The sequence below is a fragment of the Canis lupus genome, chromosome 22 (genome assembly GCF_011100685.1).
Source record: "Canis lupus familiaris isolate Mischka breed German Shepherd chromosome 22, alternate assembly UU_Cfam_GSD_1.0, whole genome shotgun sequence".
Classification (NCBI taxonomy): Eukaryota; Metazoa; Chordata; class Mammalia; order Carnivora; family Canidae; genus Canis; species Canis lupus.
In genome coordinates this window covers 49,067,025-49,090,001 of record NC_049243.1, presented here as the reverse complement: position 1 = coordinate 49,090,001, position 22,977 = coordinate 49,067,025, and the positions used below count along the sequence as shown (strand labels likewise).

Below are 22,977 nucleotides of genomic sequence, written 5' to 3'. Positions count from 1 at the left end.
ACCATATGTACCTTACATGTAATCATGGCATGTATCTTTACTCTTGGATTTTGATAAGAAATGATGAAAATGGTGAGTCCCACTGTAGCCAAATAGTCTTAAGTATTTCAAAAATACTCAGAGATAGAGGTTCAGGGTACCTGGGTGGCTCAGTTGGTTAAGTGTCTGCCTTCAGCTCAGAACATGATCTCAGGGTCCTGGGATCGAGCCCCACATCTGGCTCTCTGCTCAGCAGGAGTCTGCTTCTCCATCTCCCTCTCCCTCTGTGCTCTCTCTGCATATCTTGCTCTCAAATAAATAAATAAAATTTTTTTAAAAAAGGAAGAAGAAGATAGAGGTTCATTACATTTGGGTCATTGCCCAGGTACATGAAAAGTAAATATTTACAACATTAAAGCATCAACATTTTTATTGTAAAGCACATCCTGTTGTTTATCAACAGAAACTATTTGTGTAAAATAGCAAACTGAAAGTGATAGCTACCTGTAGAATATTTTACATAAACCACGCTGTGGGAAGGAAGCTAAGTGAGACATGTTTGCAAGTAAGTGATACATGTGCACAACATATAAAATAACACTTTGCATTTATTTTGCAGTTATATATTCCCCTAGGAATATATTAAATTCATTTGCATGATAATTCATGTTTCTCACTGGTATGATAGGAAAGAAAAGCCAGACAACAGGTAGGAGAGCATTCCTTACTTGCCCCACTGAGAAGCTGCTTAATTAGCTTCAAAAAGTTGCTGACCAGTACTTTAAGAAACTGCTTTTTCTCTTAAGACCCCTTTTTGGGTTGGCCTGTATTATGGTGACCATTGACTAAAACCTTCACTTGTGCACAACTTAGTTCTAGGCATTGAGTCAAGCAGTTTCCGTAGGAGAACTGTCCATGCAGTTCTCTACCACTTAAGACAACCTCTCCGTGCTGTCATTTATTATTTTTTTAAAAAGATTTTATTTGTTTATTATGAGAGACACAGAGAGAGAGGCAGAGACACAGGCAGAGGGAGAAGCCGGCTCCATGCAGGGAGCCCCATGTGGGACTCAATCCCATGACTGCAGGATCACACTCTGGGCCAAAGGCAGACATTCAACCACTGAGCCACCCAGGCATCCCCTGCCATTTATTTTTAAGGACTTTTTAATAACACTAGCTCGGGAATGTGGCTGATTTTTTTGAGATAGGAGTTTAAGGAAAAGCAAAACTATAACCAATTGTGGCTTAAAAGGATCATTTCTTTTATTCTTAGGTCATTCAGACACAGGCGGACAGATTTCTGTGTAAATCTGACTGTTACCCTCAAAGAGATTAGGTAGACTGTGTCAAACCTCATGGTGGCTTAAGAGCCTAGAGAAATTTTTTCATTGTCATGTTTCCATACATGTATACATAATTACATAAAAACTTAATTAGCATGGCCATTGATTCTGTGTTTGAAAAACAACACATTGCCAAATTCCAGTCCTGAATAGGTCTAGATCTTCAGCTAAAAGTCAGTGCTGTAGAAATTCTTCCGTGTGTAGGCAGCTCCATCTATAATTATCATGCCTACATATACTTTGTCGAGAAGTTACCTAGAAAAAAGAAAACATCAATTCTTTGGCAAGAAAAATATTAAAATGATCACCAAAGCAAGTTCCTTATATGATTTAACCCAGACTATAAAACTCCAGCAGCCCTCAAAGGGTCTTTTGGACCTGTGATAATCTTGGTTGGTCTAATAAAAGGTGGTGTATTTTCCCCCCTCTTGCCCTAGTTTGTGATCACTTTAGCAGTAATTAACAATCTGTTTTCCTCTTTCACCGTCTCTATCTGACCAGACAAACCACGCCAAATGAGGTGATGCCCTGGCTTACAAAGGCAGTGCCATAAAATTAGTACCAAAATACATCCATCTTTCTTTCTCTGGGAGACTTCTTACCAAAAAAGCAAAAATAAAAATTCAGAACTAGCATGGCGCCGCTGTGTCATGTAGCTCCACTAAGGACAGTCAACTCTGTTGCAGTGTGAAAACCATACAATCCTCAAACACATGGAGCTTCAGAACCACCCTCCTAAAAGCAAAGCAGCATCACATGAAAACACATTATGGTATTTTTAGCCTATTTTAAAAACAACTTGGTAGCTTGAAAAATCTTTGAGTCTTTTATTTTTTCTTTTTTTTTCTTTGAGTCTTTTAAAAATCATTTTGTAACTCTGATGTTTATCAAAATAGAAGTAACATCATGCTAGTTATTTTATCCTAATAATAGGTATTGTTATACAGTGATTCTGGATAAGGAATTTGGAGTGTAGTTTCTGGGTTTTTTCCTATTCCTGGCCTCAAGAAAATTCTCTAGGTTTTCTGCACTTCATTTTCCTGATCTATATACAAAATGTCCTCCTCTCTGGAGTATAAAGAAAATTACATACAACTACATAGTAAGTGTTGATTTATTTTTGCTCCTTGGAGTAGGACATTATATGATGTTTTATTTTATTGCCATCTTTCTTTGTCATCTAGATAAGTACTGTAACATCTCTGCATCCCTATATGTATTTCTGCTAATGCATATCATTTCATAATTTAATATCTCAGATTGTATATAAAGCTACATTTATGTCAATACTAAATTGATTTTTACAGCCATATATAGAAGATATCAGTTCATATTTAAATTATGATTCTTCAAATCCTTTCCTTTTCTTAAACTTTTCTTTCAGATATATACTGGCTTTCATGCTTTTTGATAAAGCAAGTAGGATACTATCAGCAGTACAGTCAACTCTTGATTATCATTCATCGTTCTGGATGATAATAGAGATCTTTATGTTATCGATTTAACACTCACATGGCCATTCACCATGTGCCAGGCACTATTCTAAGAACTTCACAAATCTTAACAAAGTTAATGCTCACCACAACCCTTTGAGGTGGATACTATTACTACCCCCATTCTACAGATTAGGGAACTGAGGCATAAAGAGGTCAAATAACTTGCCCCAGGTCACATAGCTAGCAAGTGGCTGAGCTGCATTTAGGGACCAGGAGCCTGACCATCAGCTCATTTTCTTAACCTCTGTGCTCTGCTGCCATCTCTGTCTGTGCAGGAAGCTTTGGAAATACCCCCCTCCTTCACCACTCCTCCCATCCTAACAGCTCAGCTAAGTGGCTCAATTAATTGGCTCCCATCCAGGTGCCTTCCTGGCTCCACTATTTATCAACTGTATGACCTAAGACAAGCTGTTTAGCCCTTCTGTGCCTCTGTTTCCTTATCTGCAAAAAGGGCTTAATAATGTACCTACTTCACAGGGCTGTTTTGGGATTAAATGAGCTAATACATTTAAAGTTCATAGAATCATGGCTGGCACATAGCAAGCACATAATAAATGTTTGCTGTTACTCTTTCCCTTCCAGAATTGAAAAAGAGCTCTAAACAAATGGACACATTATTAATTACCTACCCCTCTTCCACATACACCAGTGAAAAAGGGAAACAAAGCCCCAGAAGAAGCCTTCCATAAATAATCAAAAGTTGACTGTGACTATACAATGCCGCCAGCCAATCTGTCTGCAGTCACTGGGCCGTAACCTTCTGTTGTAATTCATGCAGGCTATGGCCACTCGGACGCAGATGTTCTCCATCAGTCGCTGCTGGAAGCCAACATTGCTACTGAGGTGTGCCTCACAGCTCTGGACACACTCTCTCTATTTACACTGGCATTTAAGGTTCGTATGGAACAGCTGGTCATGGTCAGTACTTTACCTCTTAAATTCATTCTGCTTGTTTAGTTGAACCAGCAAGAACTTCCTATGTTGTATTTCTTGTTGCAGCAACTGTTTTTGCCCTGGTAAAGAAACCATAAATCCCTGACATCCCTTAATGAAACTTTTCCATGGTTAATGACTTGAATTCCCTGAAATAAAATAAAAGTTTAGCTGCTCAGCGTGTGCTGCACGCTTGCAAATGATGGGAACAGTCCCTGGAGGTGGTTAACTCTTGGCCTGAAGAAAACATTTGCCTGGGGAACATGGTTTGCTGTGCCCTCAAGGATGATAAATGTGGGAACCTAATCAGAGATTTCTGCCCCTCCTATCTTTGAGAATATCCAATTGTAGCAGCAGTTAAAATTAGATATTTATATATAGAAGAGTAATAAGTACAGACACATTGACCTCTTGCAATTTAAAAAAGTCTGTTAGTAACTTCAGTGATAGAAGCATTTCAAGGATAGAAAATAAAAACTTGCTTTGGTCTTTTATTTTTAGGTTTTAGCAAGTAATATTCAGATAGGTGGAGATGGTCATGTAAGCCACTCACTTGATTTAGGGAACCTAACACTTCCCAGTCTTGTTAAATGATTGCTTCCATTTCCAGCGAGGAAGGGGAAAATTGAATTAGTGTTAATAAGCTATGACTATTGAAACAGTGTGTTTCCAAGGATATTTGGAAAAGATAGCCAAAGTCATTTTCTGCTTTATTTATTTCTGCTTCTCACAAGGCACATTTCTTTATTAGGATACAAATAGTACCCTGATATCATGTCACTTTATTATACTATACCTTTATTCTTCTTAGCAGCCATGCCATTCATGTCCCCAGGCAATGTCATTACTAAGAGCCCAGTTGAGAGATGAGGAAATACAGACCCTAATCCAATAAGTATGGGGTATGCGGAAAGAGCAGGGTCTCTTTCCATGGAGCCTCCACTCTCGTGCCTTTCAGAGTGTGGTCCCCTGGCTAGCAGCAGCTGCAGACCCTGGGACCTTGTTAGAAGTGCAGATTCCCAGGTCCTGACCCGGACTGGCTAAATCAGAAAGTCTGAGGGTGAAACCTGAACGCCATGGCTGGAGAACCAGTACTCTACCAGAACCACGTTTGGAACCTCTTTCCATTTTCTTTGGGTGTTTTTGGTTTAGAAATGTTATACAAATAGGCAATGACATTCTTAATGTGAATATTTGCCATGTATACCTGTGTCACTGCTGAGAATCTGTAAGTCCGAAACAGCACTCTGCCGAAACAGAACCACGTTTGGAACCTCTTTCCATTTTCTTTGGGTGTTTTGGTTTAGAAATGTTATACAAATAGGCAATGACATTCTTAATGTGAATATTTGCCATGTATACCTGTGTCACTGCTGAGAATCTGTAAGTCCGAAACAGCACAGACAGACTCAGTCATGTCTGTGTGCAGGAAACCCTGCTGCTACACAGCAGGTGGAGCCTGGAACACTGGCCAGGGGTAAGGGCACATACCCCATGGGTATAGTCTGGTGGGTCCAAGAGAATAGTAACAATTTTTTACTGCTCACCCTATGGTTCTCAGCCTCCTTAGAAATGCTTGCCTCATATTAAAGAAGAGTGTTCATCAAGGTTTCCAGATCTCCAGTGTGGTTTTGTCTGACTCTTGGGAGAGAAACAGCACCTAATGGTCCCTGATTGTAACATTTATTGTCTGAATGTCTTTGGGAAAATTACTTTGTGTCTCCAGACCTAAGATTTCTCATTTGGAACATTAGAAGAAATAGCATCTGCCTCCTGTGGTAAGGGCTGTTGTAAATTTAAAGTAAGATGACCTTTGAAAGGACCTGCCACTTTGTGGATATAGGCCAGACGTTAGATCCTAGCTCTACCATGAGCCAGATTCTAAGCCTCAGGTGGGTTGGCTTGACATCTGGAAACCCCGATTCCCTTAACTAGAATGTGGCAAGTATGTCTGCTGTATAATGGATTGATATGAAATACCTGAAAACATCCACCCTATGTTCGTGCCTTCCTGGCCCTATAATAAAAGGTCTCAGGAATTAGGGAGAAGATTGAGCTTTAGTGCTGAGGTGATCTCTGCCAAAATTTTATCTGCCTGTGTGCAAAAGCATTTAAAGCTCAGTGCCCCCATTAAAAAGTGGGAAGATTGGCAAATGTTACAGCATTGATGGATGTCATGCCATGCTGCAGGCTTACCTGGCCTAGATTCACAGGTTCATGAGGTCCACCAGCACACCAGCCACTGGGATTTTCCTCTACAAATAATTTACTCAGCCGCGGCATCATTTGGAGTATATTATCAGAAAAATTAAATTATTACATTGAATTAGCTGACATAAGTCGAGAAAAATCACCTTCCATAAAGATAGCCCCATTTGTTTACTCAGTCTCTTAATTGAGCACATCAAGTAAGTTGCCAAAGATAGGCAAGAAAACACATTCTTAATGAGAGAAAATGTTTGAAGAGATTTAAGCCCTGGTATTTGTTGGGTGCCTTCTGTGCCTCAAGCATTAATCTTCCCAACAGCCTGGAGTAGTGGATCTTCTTATCCTCCATTTTACAGATGAGGAGATTGAGGCTGAGCTAAGTTAGGAAATCTGCCCAAGATCACTGCACACCTGGCCTGCCAAAGCTTTTGTTCTCCAACCACTAAGCCAAGCATTGTGGGGAGGTGGTAGCAGCGGAGGGACAAAGAAAGAAAAGATAAGCTGAGTGACATTAAAGTAGTTGAACGGTCCCATATAGAAAAAAGAGGAGAGGGGTGCCTGGGTGGCTCAGTTGGTTAAGCATCTGCTTTCAGCTCAGGTCATGATCCCAGGGCCCTGGGATTGAGCCCCACATCAGGTTCTCTGCTCAGCAGAAAGCCTGCTTCTCCCTCTCCCTCTTCCTCTGCCTGCTATTCCCCCTGCTTATGCTCTCTCTCTATCAAATAAATAAAATCTTACAAAAAAAAAAAAAAGAAAGAAAGAAAAAAGAAAAGAGGAGAATATTACCAAGCACTTATGAGATGCTGATCCTGTGCTGGGCACTTTCACATATGTTCTCTTATTTTGTAAACCAAGGTAGTTGAGTGCAGAAAAATAAGGTTCTTCTCTGGCTGTTATACAGTGTCTGTGATGAACACAATCCCAAGTCCATGCTGGCCTTTCAGTAGTTGATAATCTTTTTTAATGTATTTATAAATTTAACCTGAGAATGTATTTTTAGCAATTCCACATTATGCCTTTTCTCAATTTGAGCTGCATGGTGAGAGTCAGTATGTGACGGTGAAGAGCACTGGGATAATTGGGTTCTTCTAGGGAGTTTGTGGTCTGCAAGGACACATGGAATTAGGTCACCTTAAGCCTTTGCAACTGAAACAGCTCTTCTCTAAATGGAATTCTTAAACGCAGGTAGGCACTTAACCGACTAAGGCACCAGGCGCCCCACAAACTTGCTTTTAGAGGACCTCACTTCAGTATTTTTTCCAGCCTGTTAATCAGCTGACACTTGTAATGGCACCTCTCTTTTAGAATTAAGATATCACAAAGATCACCTCGGTATTGGTTGCTGGTATACAGTAAAACTAAGTAAATAAATAGAAGCCAAGTCAGTACTGAAGAACACTTGTCCTTCAATACATGTTACGGTTTGCTAGGAAGTTTTATGATTAGTCAGTCCCTCCCTTAATAGAAAAAAGCAAGAGGCGCCTGGGTGGCTCAGTCAGTTAAGCATCCAATTCTTGATTTCAGCTCAGGTCATGATCTTGGGGTTATGAGACCGAGCCCTGCGTTGGGCTCTGTGCTCAGCGTGGAGTCTGCTTGTCCCTCTCCCCGACTTGGGCTTGCTTCTCGCTCTCTCTCTCTCTCAAATAAAATAAATAGCATCTTTAAAAAAAAGAAGAAGAAAAAAAGAAAAAAACATTCCTAAGCACAAATTTAGTTACAGGCTTATTTGTACTACCTGAGGACTCTGCACTTTCCTAGAGACTCATGGCAGAGTTTGTTTAAATTATAAGTTGTCTTAGTACCTGGGGCATTTAACCTTTGAGTCTGAAAATTGTATGCAGCCCTGTGGGGGTGTCTGGTGTGCCTCACTAACCAAGCTGTCCTTGTGTGTTTGAAGAACCAACTCCTGGCTGACCATGGACATAATCCTCTCATGAAAAAAGTATTTGACGTCTACCTGTGTTTTCTTCAAAAACATCAGTCAGAAACAGCTTTAAAAAATGTCTTCACTGCCTTAAGGTCATTCATTTATAAGGTAAGCTGCTTCCTCAGGGGAAGTCATGTTGATGACCATGCTTATCTGCTTTCTACCTGGAGTTGAAGGGAGCACTGATCTCCATGTGGCTCTTGCTACTGCTGTTCACCTAGTTTCCCTCGACGTTCTACGAAGGGAGGGCAGACATGTGTGCGGCTCTGTGCTATGAGATCCTCAAGTGCTGCAACTCAAAGCTGAGCTCCATCAGAACCGAGGCCTCCCAGCTGCTATACTTCCTCATGAGGAACAATTTTGACTACACTGGGAAGAAGTCCTTTGTCCGGACACACTTGCAGGTGAGCGTAGTTTCACTTTCTGGCACAGGTGTGTTCTGTGGGGTTCTGTCTCAGCAGGAAGACTTGTGTGACATATACTGGTTTACCTCAGTGTACATAGGGCAAGATCTGGCCTTGAGATGGAAAATTGGACAGTCCCATTTACTGGTTAGGTTTATTTCATTCTCCATATTGTGAGATTTAGGCCCAAAGTGCATTTCTGTTGGTAAATTGACATTCAGATATGGATTCAATATTGGACTGACTGAAATTCCACTGAATCATGATAAGAAATCGTGTGAGGGTGCCTAATAGCAAACATCTTAGGTAAAACACAGAAAGTCTAAAGTGGTTCTTATCTGCCTTCCATCTACTGACACACCTGCCATCTCTCCAGAGTTAAAATGTCCGAAATGCTCTGCTCTGGGAACCATGCAAGGTATAAGAAATCTTTAATATTTTCATAGACTTTCTTTTTCTATAAACTCATTTAGGAGTGCCTTTTCCATTTCTTATTCCATTTTAAAACAAATACTTATTATTAGCAAACTATATGCTAAGATTCATGGATACAAGCATGAACAAAACAGAATCCTCTCCTGGCCTTCATGGAACGTATAGTCCACTGGAAGACAGACAAACCCCAAGGCTCTTCTCACTACACTGTCCTCAGTGCTGTAATAGAGGAACTTGGGTGCACCAAGGAAGAGGGGTGGATATCTGGGTGGGGCAGGGAGGCTTCTAGGAAGATGTGAAGAATGAATATGGGTTAGCAGGTCTAGAGGGTGAGCATGTTCCAGGTGACGGATGCAGGAGGAAAAGGACCTGTCCAGGAAACCAGAGAAAATGCTTATAGTGAAGTAAAGACATCATTGCATATTTGGAGGGATCACCTAGACTCATGCTAAGAATGAATCAGGGGAGTCAAGGCCTTAGCTGGGGAGACTTTGGGGAAACCATGGTCAAATCCAGGCCAGAGAGGATGATGTCTTGGACCAGGTATGGTAAGGTTAGAGGAAGGGGAGATTGAGTTGATGGTACTTAGTGATTAATTGTACCTGCGGATGTGAAGGAAAAGGACGGAATAAAGATAGAATCCATGTTTTAGCTTGAGTATCTGGGTAAAGGCAGAGCACTTCACAGACCCCAATAAAGACAGATTCCCGCCCCCCCCCCCCCCCCCCCCGCCGCCCCGGGATCCCTGGGTGGCCCAGCAGTTTAGCGCCTGCCTTTGGCCCAGGGCGCGATCCTGGAGACCCGGGATTGAATCCCACATCAGGCTCCTGGTGCATGGAGCCTGCTTCTCCCTCTGCCTATGTCTCTGCCTCTCTCTCTTTCTTTCTGTGACTATCATAAATAAATAAAAATTAAAAAAAGACAGATTCCCCCCCTGCCTGTTACATTGTTAGAATGTGTATGTTTTAATAACAAATGCAAAGGACAGTCCATTTATTGAATATTTAGTGTATATACATTCAAACAGTTAAGCAAGGAGATAAACGATAAGGTCTCCCTCCTTTATTAAAGAAAGTAAATAACTGTCCAAGTGATACGGGCTTATTTGATTCTCATGCCTCTACACTCTCCTGATGAGCATCTTGCTATGCAAACAAAATACTTAAGGATAGCAAAATCACTTTCTGGAATGATTCTTGGAAGGGGAAAAAGATGACTCAGACATTGTTTCCTACATAGGAATGATCTGTGCAGTCAAAACTTTGCCCTGTACTCGTGCGCATCCTAACTGAAGGCAGGAGCCAAGGCTGGGGAGTCCTTTGAAAGTGAAATGATTTGTTCTCATTTGTGTGTCCCTAAGGTCATTATTTCCGTCAGCCAGCTGATAGCAGATGTTGTTGGGATCGGGGGAACCAGATTCCAGCAGTCCTTGTCCATCATCAACAACTGTGCCAACAGTGACAGGCTCATCAAGGTGGGTGGCCCCCAGGACTACCTCATCATCTAGCATGTGTGCTGACAGGCAGAAGACCACTGAAAGCCATGTGTCCTTCTTCCACCCTTGTTTTAGCATACTACATTCTCCTCGGATGTGAAAGACTTGACCAAAAGGATCCGCACTGTTCTGATGGCCACCGCCCAGATGAAGGAGCATGAGAATGACCCAGAGATGCTGGTGGACCTCCAGTATAGTCTGGCTAAGTCCTACGCCAGCACTCCCGAGCTCAGGAAGACGTGGCTGGACAGTATGGCCAGGATCCATGTCAAAAATGGGGATCTCTCTGAGGTAATCCTACAAGCCCATGGATCTGGGTTTTTGGGAAAACTATGTCTCATTCACTGAAAAAAGCCAATTTTAAGAAAAATTTCCCGGTAATCAAAAGAAGCAATACTTAAATGGTGTTAGGCTCAGGGTTGCTTCGTATCTTCTAATTATCTCCATAGTTTACAACACTGTAAGGGAACATTTCTGTCACAGGAGTACATGGTTGGCCAGCTCTTAGAAAGCATCCACGTTCACATAAACATCTGCTAATCCAAGTGCACTCAGTTTCTGCATCTAAACTCTGTATAGTTCTAAAATTCAGCTCTTCTATGATGAAATTTAACTTTTCCTGTCATTAAAGTAATGGTAAGACATTGCTTTTTCCTTTTGGAGAAAACAATTGGCATCTGTGGAAGTGGTAGGCATCAGAGCACTACCCGTGTTCAGAGCTGCCACATGTTTTTAGAAGTAGACAGGGTGGTGGCAGGAAGTTGGGTGTGTGGGCCCTGGAGACAGACTGGATCTCACATCAACGCTTACTGAGTCTGTAACATTGAGCCCCTTTCTAACCCCTCAATGCCTCGTGACATCATCAGTAATGGGGTGATGTTAAGGAAAGCAGTAGGCTGTATGTACGGCAGGTTCTGTGTTCCTCTGAAAACTGTTTCTGATTTGTGCTGAAAGCATTTAGGTATGATCAACAGTATTACCAAAGAAGCATGATTTTACTCTTAAACTTCTGTAATTGCCTGACTTAGTAAAATCATTTTCTATATCTGAAAAGTTTATGTCACAATTTTTACGTATTGATTAATCAAGAAGTTTCACCATAAATTTAATCTAAACTACATATTAGCCTAACTACTTATTATTAGCCATAATAAAAGTGAATCACATATTACTACTAGTAGTAATTTTTCTGTCATTCTGACAAGAACCAGGTGCTCAGGCATCAGAGTCAGGGTCTTTTCCAACAGCTATTTTATATTTTTTATAACACTGTGGAACTTTGTTAAAAAAAATCAATTATTTTTATTTTTTTCTTTCATTTTAAGGTGTTTTTAATGTTATCTAACATTAAGCTATAATTTTAGATTATAATTCCATAATTACACTACATCTTTTTTTAAGTTGAGAGAAAACTATTTGCTGAAATCTGAGCAATTCTCTCAGAATCTAGGAAGACACATGCCTTTTCTTCAAATGGTTCTTTTTACCTTCAGAGAAACGATGCAGAAATCTTCAACAGAGTAAGAACAAATGCTTTTTTAATCTTTTATATTAAAATTCAGTCATTCTAAACAGGAATGAGCCTTAGCAAATTTACTACCATTCATCTCGATTTGCAGTTTTTTTTTCAGCTGCACTCTATACATGGTGATCCTGAAGCATATGTCTTTTATTGTAGGCAGCGATGTGTTATGTCCATGTCACAGCCCTGGTGGCAGAGTATCTCACACGGAAAGGTAGGAATGATTTCTGTGTTTTGTGAAATGAATATAAAACTGTACAAAGCAGAAAAGACAAGTGAGAACCATTCAGAAAGACTTGGAAGTGGGGGCATTTTGGATTTGTGTGCATGCAGGTGTTCTTGGTTTTATTCACTGGTAAGACATTTGCTTGGCTTGGTAAGCACAGCAGAGGTGCCAATATCAAAAAGAAAACTAGATGACGTGTTATTGTATGACCTTTAACGACTCTATCTTGCAAAAACTACTTAATGAGCTTTGCATCTGGGTGTCCTTGACTGGCCAATCTTGAGCTGAGACAAGATTTATTTTCCCTAAAGACAGTTCCCACTGGAACTGTTTATCAATCAAATGGCAGCTTTAATGGGAGAGTATCAGCATTTTTTTTTTAGAACCACAGCCCAGTTGGCTTTATTATGTGAGTAGGCAGCCTTGCCGACCAGAAACCTTGCCTCCCCAGGGAAGGAGAGGGCAGGAGTGTGTGAGTGCTGCTCTTTTGTGCATTATATGTTTGTTCCCAGATGAGCAGGCCATGAATTCTTTCATGGGTTCTTTTGGTTAAATACCAGTTGCTCATTTCCATTTGGAAATAAAAAACACTGAGGTTTTTAGGAAAGCTGATCATGTGTGCCTGTGTCCTGGAGTACAGCAGTCCTAGATCTGGCTAACAAGAAATACATTTCCAAAGTCAGAAATGATGATAGAAAATCAGATGCTAGGACCGGGGAATTTCTGTATTTCTGGTACAGCTGGCTCTTTGAGATGGAATTTAATTGGAGTCTAGGCTTGTCATACATCAGAACCCAAAGGAGAGAGAAAGGAAAGGTTTCCATATTCTCTTGCTACTAGCATGATTTCCTGTTGAGACTTTTTGTCAGGTAATACATTTCCTCGTGTTTAGAAGCAGACATAGCCCTCCGTCCGGAGCTGCCCCTCTTCCCCTACAGCCACAGCACCTGCCAGAGGAGGCGCCGGGGAGGTGAGCCTGAGGGTGGGTCCAGCCCCCAGTGCCCCAGCGGCCCCATCCACCTGACACTTAGAGGTGTGGGGATTCTCCCTCGCGACTCTGCATGGATAGATTTGGCTCCCTCCTTCCTTTCCTTATTTTCCTCTCTTATTCCATGGCGGTCTGTTCCTTTGCAAGGGGGGGAGCGCTTGGGCCACTCCTACAATTACTCTGTTGGAGCTGAGGTGTATATTTAAATGTACTCTCTAGCCAGAAACCTGGGTGGTTGGCTTCTCTGATTTTGGTTTTTTGTATGTTAACAGAAAAACAAAATCATATCCTTAAGCTCCTAGATTAATACTTGTCAAGGGGGATATCTTTTGTCTCAAGGCTTGGAAACCTCCACCATCATGTAGCAGAAAAATCTCTGACTCCACAATCTACTCTTTCAAGACATGATTTCAAAATACTCTGTGCTCCTCTTTTTCCCAAAATATGGGAGGTGTCCATTCAAGTTTTGAGTTTTATTTTATTATAAATAGTGATCTCAAAATAGAGTAGCAATACGTTTCAAGTCGTTCTGTACTTGATCATTTTTGCCCAGCTGACATCCTCCAACTGACCTATGACTTTTCCCCCAGGGCCTCCAAGATGAGTGTGAAAGAGTCATTATGGCTTTGCAGTTTATCCTTATCTCGGTTCTTGATCCCAGCTCCAACCTTATACCATTTTCCTGAGAGAATCAGAGTGCTCAGGCCCCTGACGTATTCATGCTGTTGGTGGTCCTGCTCTTTGATTGTGGGGAAGACAGAAGGCCTGTCCTTACCCCTCAGGCAGTAGACATGGAACCAGCTAAAATGGCCTCTCAGCTCATGGCTGCAACTGTTGAGTTACATGTTGGTAGGCTGCTTTATGAAGGAGAAGAGCAAGTTCTCATCTGAGTTATGAGTTACCCTCAGCCATAGTAGGGAAGGTGACAGCTTGAAGGCAACAGTTCTGTTTGAGTCACATTTCTCTTTGATTGGCTTTGGCTTTATCTTTCTCAGTATCTGAGCATGGGGTTATCATAGAAAGTCAAATTATTGTTGTTGTTTTAAGATTATTAATTTGGATCCAATACCTGTTCAGTTTATTTATAGTTCATTTAAAGATTATGTATATTTTAATAAAGGTGGGTAAAGAATTCAAAGGATGAAGGAAGAATTGAGGGAGGGAAGGCTTGATATGAGGAAGCAAATGAAGAAAACACACAGTGGCTCCCTGTGAGAAGGGTGGCCCGAGACCTAAAAGATTTCAGAGTCGGTGGCTTCCTTCAACACAGAAACTTGGGGGCAGGAAGAACCCTCGAGGCCCGTTCACTTAGGGTTACTGATCTACTCTCTCCCCTGCTGTGTCACTTGTAGGCATGTTTAGACAAGGATGCACAGCATTCAGGGTGATCACCCCAAACATAGACGAGGAGGCCTCCATGATGGAAGATGTCGGAATGCAGGATGTCCATTTCAACGAGGTGAGCGCCTCGGCTGGCGTGGGTCTTCAGTTCGTGAGTATCTCCGAGGCGGCCGTGCTCTGCCAGCACATCACATGATGGTTTTCTCTCAGCAGCTGCCAGCTACCCACTTCCCCCTGACTAAACGAATGCTCCAGACGGCTGAAACAGAGCAGCAAAAGCTCTGCCATTCCCCTTTCTAGGAATTCCTCCTTTGCTCTGGAAAGAGAGTTTGAGGAGCTAGTTGGGAGGAAAGTGAGGCTAAGAGCTCAAACGCATGTGGGAAAAAGTCTAGTATTTTGACCATAAGGTTTCTCATTCTTTCCAGCAATTAATTTCTCCAGCTAAAATAGGGTTTTATTGCTATTTTGATCTGACTTTTATTAGCATCACACTCGAACCAACTGAGCTAACCAGCCACTCAGACTTTTAAATCAGTGTCCCCCACACTGACCTCTCTCCTGGGTCTGCAGACACACAAAGCCATGAGAAGCCAGCCTGGGCTTAGGGCCAGAGCAGCCCCGGGCCCCTGCCTCTACTTGCAGGCTTTATCCCAGATTCCTCTCACCATTGGTGAAGAAGAATACCTCATCCTGCCCCCGATAGAGGTCAGAAGCTTCCACGTTAGATCACGGTGGCAGTTTCTGCAACTTTCTGGTCAAAACAGGATTACCTTACAGCCATTTATCTGGAACTGGAAAATTTTAAAGTAAAGCTAGGAATTTGAACAAATGTGAGTTTTCTGCCTCTGTCCACTGAATTTCCTCTTCAGTCAACTGTCTGCCAGAAGGGTTTTCCATGTGTGCCTGCCTCCCCTTAGCTCAGGGCAGAATGGAATAGTCAAGGGAAAGCATGTCGATCCTGCCTGTCTTTTAAATAAAGAAAAATAAATTGTCTGTTTCTTCATGTGGAGAGAAAGAACAGAGAGAAGTAACTATCTTCTGCTTCTGTTCTACATGTTTTTATGATGTGGAGGTCCTACAATTAATGTTATATGACTTCTAGACATGTTTTTGCCCATAAGTAGGGCTACAGACAAACATCTTCACGACACTAACCAGTCAAAGAATCAGTTCTCAAAGTGTGGTCCAGGAAGATTTGGGGTCCCCGAGACCCTTTCAGGAAGTCTTTGAGGTCCCTCCTTTTCCAACTGAATGTGCAGGGCTGGACTTTCTTGGTATACATCATCCAAAACAGCATATTGAACAGATTGAATACAGAAGTAGATATGAGAATCCAGGTTTCTCCTATGATGTCAGTCATTAAAGAGAGTTACAAAAATGTAAAACGGTGCTACTCTCTTCCCTAATTTTTTTTTTTGAGAAAATGTTTCATTAACATGTAATAGGTTTATTATTATCTTACTTAAATTAATAAATCTTTTAGGGGGACTCCTGGGTGGCTTAACATCTGCCTTTGGCTTAGGTCGTGTTCCCAGAGTTCTGGGATCGAGTCCCACATCGGGCTCTCTGTGGGGAGCCTGCCCTTCCCTCTGCCTATGTCTCTGCCTCTCTCTCTGTGTCTCTCACGAATAAATAAAAAAATCTTTAAAAATAATAATTTTAAAAATTTAAAAATAAATTAGCATTTTCCAGTTTCCATTCCTAATATTATGAATATTGAGAGATAACACTCATATACATAAAAGTTCTCAGTAATTTTTAAGGAATTCTCAATAATTTTAATGATAAAAGGGGTCTTAAGCCCCCATAGTTTAAGAACCACTGTCATAAATTGTCTAGTCTCATATGACCCTGTAAATTAAAAAGTAAACATGAGAAAGGAGGATAATATATTGAGTGCATTTCACATTGAAATATCAAAGTAAAAAAAAGAAATATTAAAATAATTTTAACCAGGAGATAAATTTTTCTAGGTATCTCAGAGGAGAAAAAAAAGGCAGTTATTGCATGGCATTAACAGTTCAGCTGTGTCTCTACCTTGTAACGCCAGGGCAGATGGTACTTTTCAGTTTTTGCCCTGAAGTGTGAAACCTCTCACTGAGGCAATAGGCTTGCATTAAACTCCTCCTTCCAAGGCGCATTTGACTGGGTTTTTCTTTGAGAGGAGGCTCAAACTGTCTCCTTGCAAAAACCGCTGTGCCCCCTTGTGTCTACAAAGACCTCTGGACTACAGCATTTTGTTTAGAATTTGATAAGGAAAGCAATGATGCCAAGAACAACTAAAGATTTGAAAGTAAACAGTTCTCGGGGCCCTGGGTAGCTCGGTTGGTTAAGCATTTGCCTTCAGCTCAGGTCATGATCTCAGGGTCCTGGGTTCGAGCCCCTGCATTGGGCTCCCTGCTGAGTGGGGAATCTGCGACTCCCTCTCCCTCTGCCCCTCCCCCTGCTTGTGCACGTGCACGTGCTCGTGCTCTCTCTTTTTCTCTCTAATAAATAAAATCTTAAAAAGAAAAAAGAAAGTAAACAGTTCTCAGTAACCTGCCCTGTAGGATGATAAAATGAAGCTCAGATTTGCTCATCTGATTAAGTAATAGGCTGGAATAATCACTTCAGGCTAGGGAATCAACCTAGGAAATCAAGCACAGACTTGATTGAGGAAATTTGTGAATGGCACCCAGTCTGAGCAATAACTAAACATGTGAGAGCAGTCACTTTATCAGTTATTTCCAGAAAATGGATTTTCCACCCTGTCCTTGAAGCATAAAGTTGGTAAATGTTTAGCAAGGTCCATAGTACACAATGATCTGTAAGGATTAGGATATGACGCGGTGGAATTATAAAGTCCTGAGCAACCGCTGCATGTCAAGATTGAAACTAGCTGGGAGTTGAAAGAACATGATCTAAAAGTCAGGAAAACAGATTACCACATGCATTTTTGCTTTGGCTATCAGGATGTTTTCAAGAAAAAGAAAAAGTTGAACATTTCTTTCCTAGAAGGAGTTTTGGGAAAAGCTCATGGGGATAGATGTGTAGCACATAGCTTAATAAAAACCATTGCCCTTTTAATCTGCATTATTAGATGTACTTAAATGCCTTGTGCTTTCCTAACACGATTTTCGTGGAGCTGCATAAGAACACATAGTTCTCCCAGCAGCAGACCTCAGATAGATTTTTATTGATTGCGGTTCATCTTCCCTGACTCTGATCTAAAGAGCAGACTCCCTCCCAGTTGCTTTTGATTAGATAAAAAGAAACATCCCATTCCTGTTTACAATTCTGTTACGCAATTTGGAGCTTGTGCAGATTGAAGAATTCTGAGTCCCCTGTGGCATCAAAGTTCCACACAGCCCATGAAGTTTTGAAATTCCTCCCTCAGGATCCCATGTAGAAATAGGCAGCACACTTGAGGCATTGAAAAAAAGGCTAACAAAGGGACTATTTTGAAAAGTTTGGATAGAGTGAAAGGAAATGAACAAATAATATTGCAGTACCCTTGAGGTTAGCAACAGCTGGGGTACCACCTCACCCTGTGGACTAGGGGAGGGGAGAAAGAGAAACTCCACAGGGTGGGGGCACATGACAGGTTGTAGGGGAGAGCTCAGGCCTGTACCCTATCTACCCTGGCAGGGAGGGGCATGTGCATAGCCAGTCCATCCTCACTCTCCGCCTGCCCTCCAGGCTTTTACTGGGCCTTCCATTGACTGAACTCAGCCAGGAGCCAGAGGACAGGGAGCCCAGCCTGCAGGCCAGCAGTGCTGGTGCATCAACCTCCCAAAGCACAGAGCTAGGAAGGATGGGCTAAGAGGGACTCAGGAAGGGGAAATAGAAAATACAGTTCATCTTCACTATTTGCCCACTTGCTAAAATGTCCTTGTAACCCCAAAATCGATATCCATGGAGGCACTTTTGTCATCATGCAGGTCATTGCAGTGGTGACTAGTGAACTTCGCCCATGGAACTGGTCTAACTGCTCTACCTTTGGCTCATACCAGGGCATATTGGCCTGCTTCATTTTGCAAATATTTACTGAGCTTTCTTGGCACTGAATTAGGTACTGGAGATAGAAATGTGAGTGTGATCTGCTCCCTGCGCTAGCACATTAGACTGCATTTGACAATGCTTTCTTCCCATGGAGGAGAAATACCAAAACTATGGCCCTTTATAGTCTGAATTGGAAGTTGTCTGAGTTCTTCATGGCCTGGAAATTTCTATATTGACATATATTGATTCATTCCATAAACTAGCTGTATGCCATGTGCTAGCTGGGGGATACGTAAGTGATGTGCCTGCCTCAGAAAACGTCACTTGGTCCAATAGTCCTCAAATTTTAGTGTACTTAATTAGAAATAGATTCTTGTTACAAATATAGATTTCCAGTCTTCCTGCTCTGCCAGTCCCCAGATTTCACTGGGTGAGTGTAGTGCCTGGGAATCTGTATTTATATCTTGCAATAAGCATTGCAAGTGATTATCTTGCTGCAAGGGGTTCACAACTCTATCTCAAGAAACAATTTGGTGGAAGTGTGAATTAAGCCATAAGGTATGCCATTGCCCAAACCTGGTCTCACGTTTATGTTATTTCTAAATGACAGATAGTAGGGACAACATCTAGCTTCATACATAAGGTTAGATTAAATTAATACTAGATGGAAAAATTGGCATTTAAATAAATTTTTAAATACCCTATACATAAACAGGCCCCAATAGGCGTTTTTGTGTGTACACATACCCATATACAACATTAGTGTACTGTTTCCACAGACAGGTGCTCTGTGACCTCAGTCACTTTGCTGTGGCACACTTGAAAATGGAAGTGGCTAATTACATTTTAAACAGCTGTCTCAATGGCTTATGAGCTTGCACTGGAATCATTTTAAGATCAATCTAATGACATAATATATAAGCTTTTCAGATGCATAAAGTTCATTGAGGTTTTTTTTTTTTTTTTCCAACCAGTAATTACTTATAGTTCTTTGCATGTATTGGCAATTTAGAAAATATATCTTGGCATTTAAATTTTAAGCAAGGTGATAAAACCATCAAGCTTTCTGTTCAAGGTCATCACTATTTGACCATTGTCTGGATTAGCTCTGGTTTTCAGGGTGCTATGATTGCTGAGAATTCTAAGTAAATTAATACATGGAATTTCTGCTGAGAATATTATTCATATATGCCCCAGTGTTTAGTTACTATGACATCATAATTCCTATGACTCTAATTTTGTGTTGACATATAGCCTCTCAAGCTGAACTATCTGAGAGTACTGGTTCTTTCTTTTTTTCTTTTACTGGTTATTTCTGTTCAAAGAATTATTACTTGATGTACCAACTCTAAATGTCTAGGTATATATAGATTGACATTAGGTTGGATAATTTACGTTACTAAATTACACTTTCATGTTTGGTGTTCCATACTCTACTTTTATGAGAGGGCTTATCTTTTCTTATAGAAGCTATTTTTAGTTTTGGGTTTGTTTTTTTTTTAAGATTTATTTATTTAGGGGGGGTGCAGAAGGAGAGAATCTCCAGCAGACTTCCTTGCTGAGCATGGAGCCTGCCACAGCCCATGAGATCATGACCTGAGCCGAAACCAAACACTTTAACTGACTGAGCCACCCAGGCACTCCTTAGTTTGTTTTTGAGTAAAGTCTATACAGGCATTGCTTTTTATAGTATGTATTATCACTTCTTTTTAATAATAACTGATACACTAATGAACTGATCTACCTCCTGAATAAGAAAAAAAGATAAAATAATGTCTAGTAGTATATAAAAGTTGGTGATGTGTTATTTCCTAATTCCTGATTACCATCAAATGCGATACTTACTTCAATTATTTACTAAGCTCTATTTGCTTTATCAAATGTTCCCATTTTCCAACCATTCTGGAGGAGAGTTTCCTGCTTGAAGTCCATCTTTCTGAACCCAATTTGACAGATTTTCCTTTTTTTTTTAAGATTTTATTTATTTATTCATGAGAGACACAGAGAGAGAGAGGCAGAGATACAGGCAGAGGGAGAAGCAGACTCTCTGCAAGGAGCCCGATGTGGGACTCCAGGATCACGCCTTGGGCTGAAGGTGGCGCTAAACCACTGAGCCACCTGGGCTGCCCTAGGGCCATTTAAAATATACCTGAAAGGCTGCTGTAAAGGTACCTTTTATGGATAGAAGATCATTTCAAAATCAAGTAATACCTTCCTTATAGAATCCTTAATCATTGTGATAGTTGACATATGCCTATATGTATTTTCATATCTCAAAATTATCTACATTTAATTAATCTATTTTTGACATAGAAAACTTTGAGTATAGCTATCTAGCCTATTTAAATCCTTTCCACACCGCCCCACCTAGCCTCATCTCTTGCCACTCCCTGGTTCGGATTTTGTACTCTGAATCACCCCTCAGACTACTTGTAAATTCCTCCCCCGTTGTGCTGCCCTCACTCCCATGTCTTTTGCCCATCGTGTTCCCTTCCCTGGAAGGTCTCCCCTCTCTTCCTTCCTACTGGCACCTTTCACCTTCACCTTACTAACTCCTGATCATTTTTAAGACTCAGTCACCACTTTCTGGAACTTCCTGTGTCTCTCCTCTCCCACATCACTGGATGGAGGCCATTCCTGTCTGCATCACTGATTGCCTGCATGTTTCTTTATCAGCACCTGCTAGCATTTTTTATAATCTCTTTATGGATCAGTCTTCGTACTGGACTCCTTGAGACCGAGAAGTGCTTCATTCACTGATGATTGGCCTCCCCAATAGTCACCCAGAGACACACTGACTACTGTTTAAAAACAAAAACAAAAAAACCCTCCTGCTCTCAATTCAGAGTGTCTACCTTTGTGACTTGAAGTTTGGGCACGTATTTGAAATTACTGTTTTCCTTATCCATGGTATCTTAACGTGTATTTCACATCTTCCATTTGGTGGTCATGAGTCTCTAGTACATCAGTCCTAGCTGCTCTGAAGGATAACCTCTGTGTGTCTTTGAAGGCCCCTCCTCAAAGCAAATTTCACTTATGTGCATACCCTAATAAACCATCCAAAATATACCTCCCACATTCATAGGAAAATCTATAGAACCATTTTTATAAATTATAGAAATTTCATTTTATTTATATAAATTTGCTTTATAACCCCAGTATCAAGCACAGTGCCTTGCATATAGTAGATGCTTGGTAAAACATGTAAATGAATAAAGGAAAGAATCAAGTTAACAATGTGGTAGTAACTGTGCCCAGTTATAACTTTTATAATTCTTTGAGAAGAATTTCAATTTTCTGTAAGATGACATCAAAACGACTCCAGATGCTTATTGTGTTATGACTGCTAGAACATGGAATTAAGAATCTGTAGGTCTCTTTGGTCCCATCCACAAACAGAATATCATCATTGTGTATTCACATGCATAGCGTGGATTATCCCATACTGATGGAACCAATTGTAGTTTCTTACAGAAAGTTTACATTTCTCTTTGAACAAAGCCCAGTATTGAGAAAAGCGCCCAAATGAGTAGTCTGTAAGTTAAACCTAGTTTTTAAATAAGTAAAGTTCCATTTGACTTGCATTATTGGAAGAACACTTTGGGCGTACGATATTCTCATCCCTGATGAGGAATTGAGGCTTCCAAAATCCTTCCACCTCTACCAGTAGTCCCTCAGCACCACTGAGAATGAAGATGCTCAAAAACTACCTAGTAGCAACGACTTTGACCTAAGGTGTGCAAGAAATGCAAGGCTTTGATAAAAGGACTGTTAACTTACTTCCCAACAGCAAAGGGTATGTATGAGTAATAGTTACATTACTAAGAAAAATGAAGACTAATTCATTCCTCCAAGTCCTCACTACCAAATATGTGTATGGCACTGTGGGATATTATGTAGTCCATTGATAATAAGATACCATTTTTAAACAATCAACTACAAAGTAGAAAGTGATAATTGAAAGAAGAGCAATCTGTTTAACTAGCCTGCAAATTTAACCACACAGCATTTATAGTTTTCAGAGCACTTTGATGGGCAAAATTTTATTTGATCCTCACAACCACCAAATTAAGGTTAGACCTTTATTATATCCCCAGTTTTACTAATATAGAAAGGTAAGTATATTGATACTGATGTTATACAAGTTTTATTTGTATGCTTTTTTCTAGCTTTTTATAATCAGAAGAGTGTGAGAGTAATCATAAACATTTGTCATGCTTAGCCTGGGGAGATTCTATCATTGGAAAAGATTTGAGACAAAACTAAGATGTACATTTTTATAATACAAATACTCAAGAGAAGAGATGGTATTAGAACCTTTTCTGATTTTTTCTTTGTCTATAGCTGTTATAGTAGTTACTATGTAAAGTTTAGTGTTTGCACTTAAAAGATGTGCAATAAAAGTATGAGACAATTGGTATCTTCTTTACAAGCATTGGCTCAGTTTAGTCACACTGATGATGGTTTTATGATTTGTATATTGTAAACATGACATAAGAGTTAAATGTCTTGCTTTAAAGATGGTTTTTAAAGTCAGACAGTATTTTCTGATAAATTTGATTCACAACTGCTTTAGAAATGTTTATCTTTGGGGCGCCTGGGTGGCTCAGTTGGTTTAGCATCTGACTTTTGATCTGAGCTCGTGTGTTGATCTCAGGGTCATGGGTTCAGGCCCCACAGTTGGGCTCCACACAGG

The 22,977-nt window shown here is 40.7% G+C and overlaps 1 protein-coding gene across 34 annotated transcripts in view; it reads left to right on the top strand.

Moving 5' to 3' along the window:
- The window catches only part of DOCK9 (dedicator of cytokinesis 9), a 279,172-nt gene that overhangs the window by 233,044 nt on the left and 23,151 nt on the right, over positions 1 to 22,977 (top strand). For 13 of the 34 annotated variants that reach the window (XM_038569919.1, XM_038569910.1, XM_038569906.1 and 10 more), the window contains 8 exons: positions 3,600 to 3,715; positions 7,860 to 7,997; positions 8,111 to 8,293; positions 10,089 to 10,202; positions 10,299 to 10,514; positions 11,902 to 11,959; positions 12,864 to 12,941; positions 14,312 to 14,451. In XM_038569919.1, the coding sequence (XP_038425847.1) occupies positions 3,600 to 3,715; positions 7,860 to 7,997; positions 8,111 to 8,293; positions 10,089 to 10,202; positions 10,299 to 10,514; positions 11,902 to 11,959; positions 12,864 to 12,941; positions 14,312 to 14,451 (1,043 nt within the window). The remainder of the gene's footprint in view (positions 1 to 3,599; positions 3,716 to 7,859; positions 7,998 to 8,110; positions 8,294 to 10,088; positions 10,203 to 10,298; positions 10,515 to 11,901; positions 11,960 to 12,863; positions 12,942 to 14,311; positions 14,452 to 22,977) is intronic. The other 21 variants (XM_038569938.1, XM_038569936.1, XM_038569933.1 and 18 more) reach the window with 3 other exon arrangements.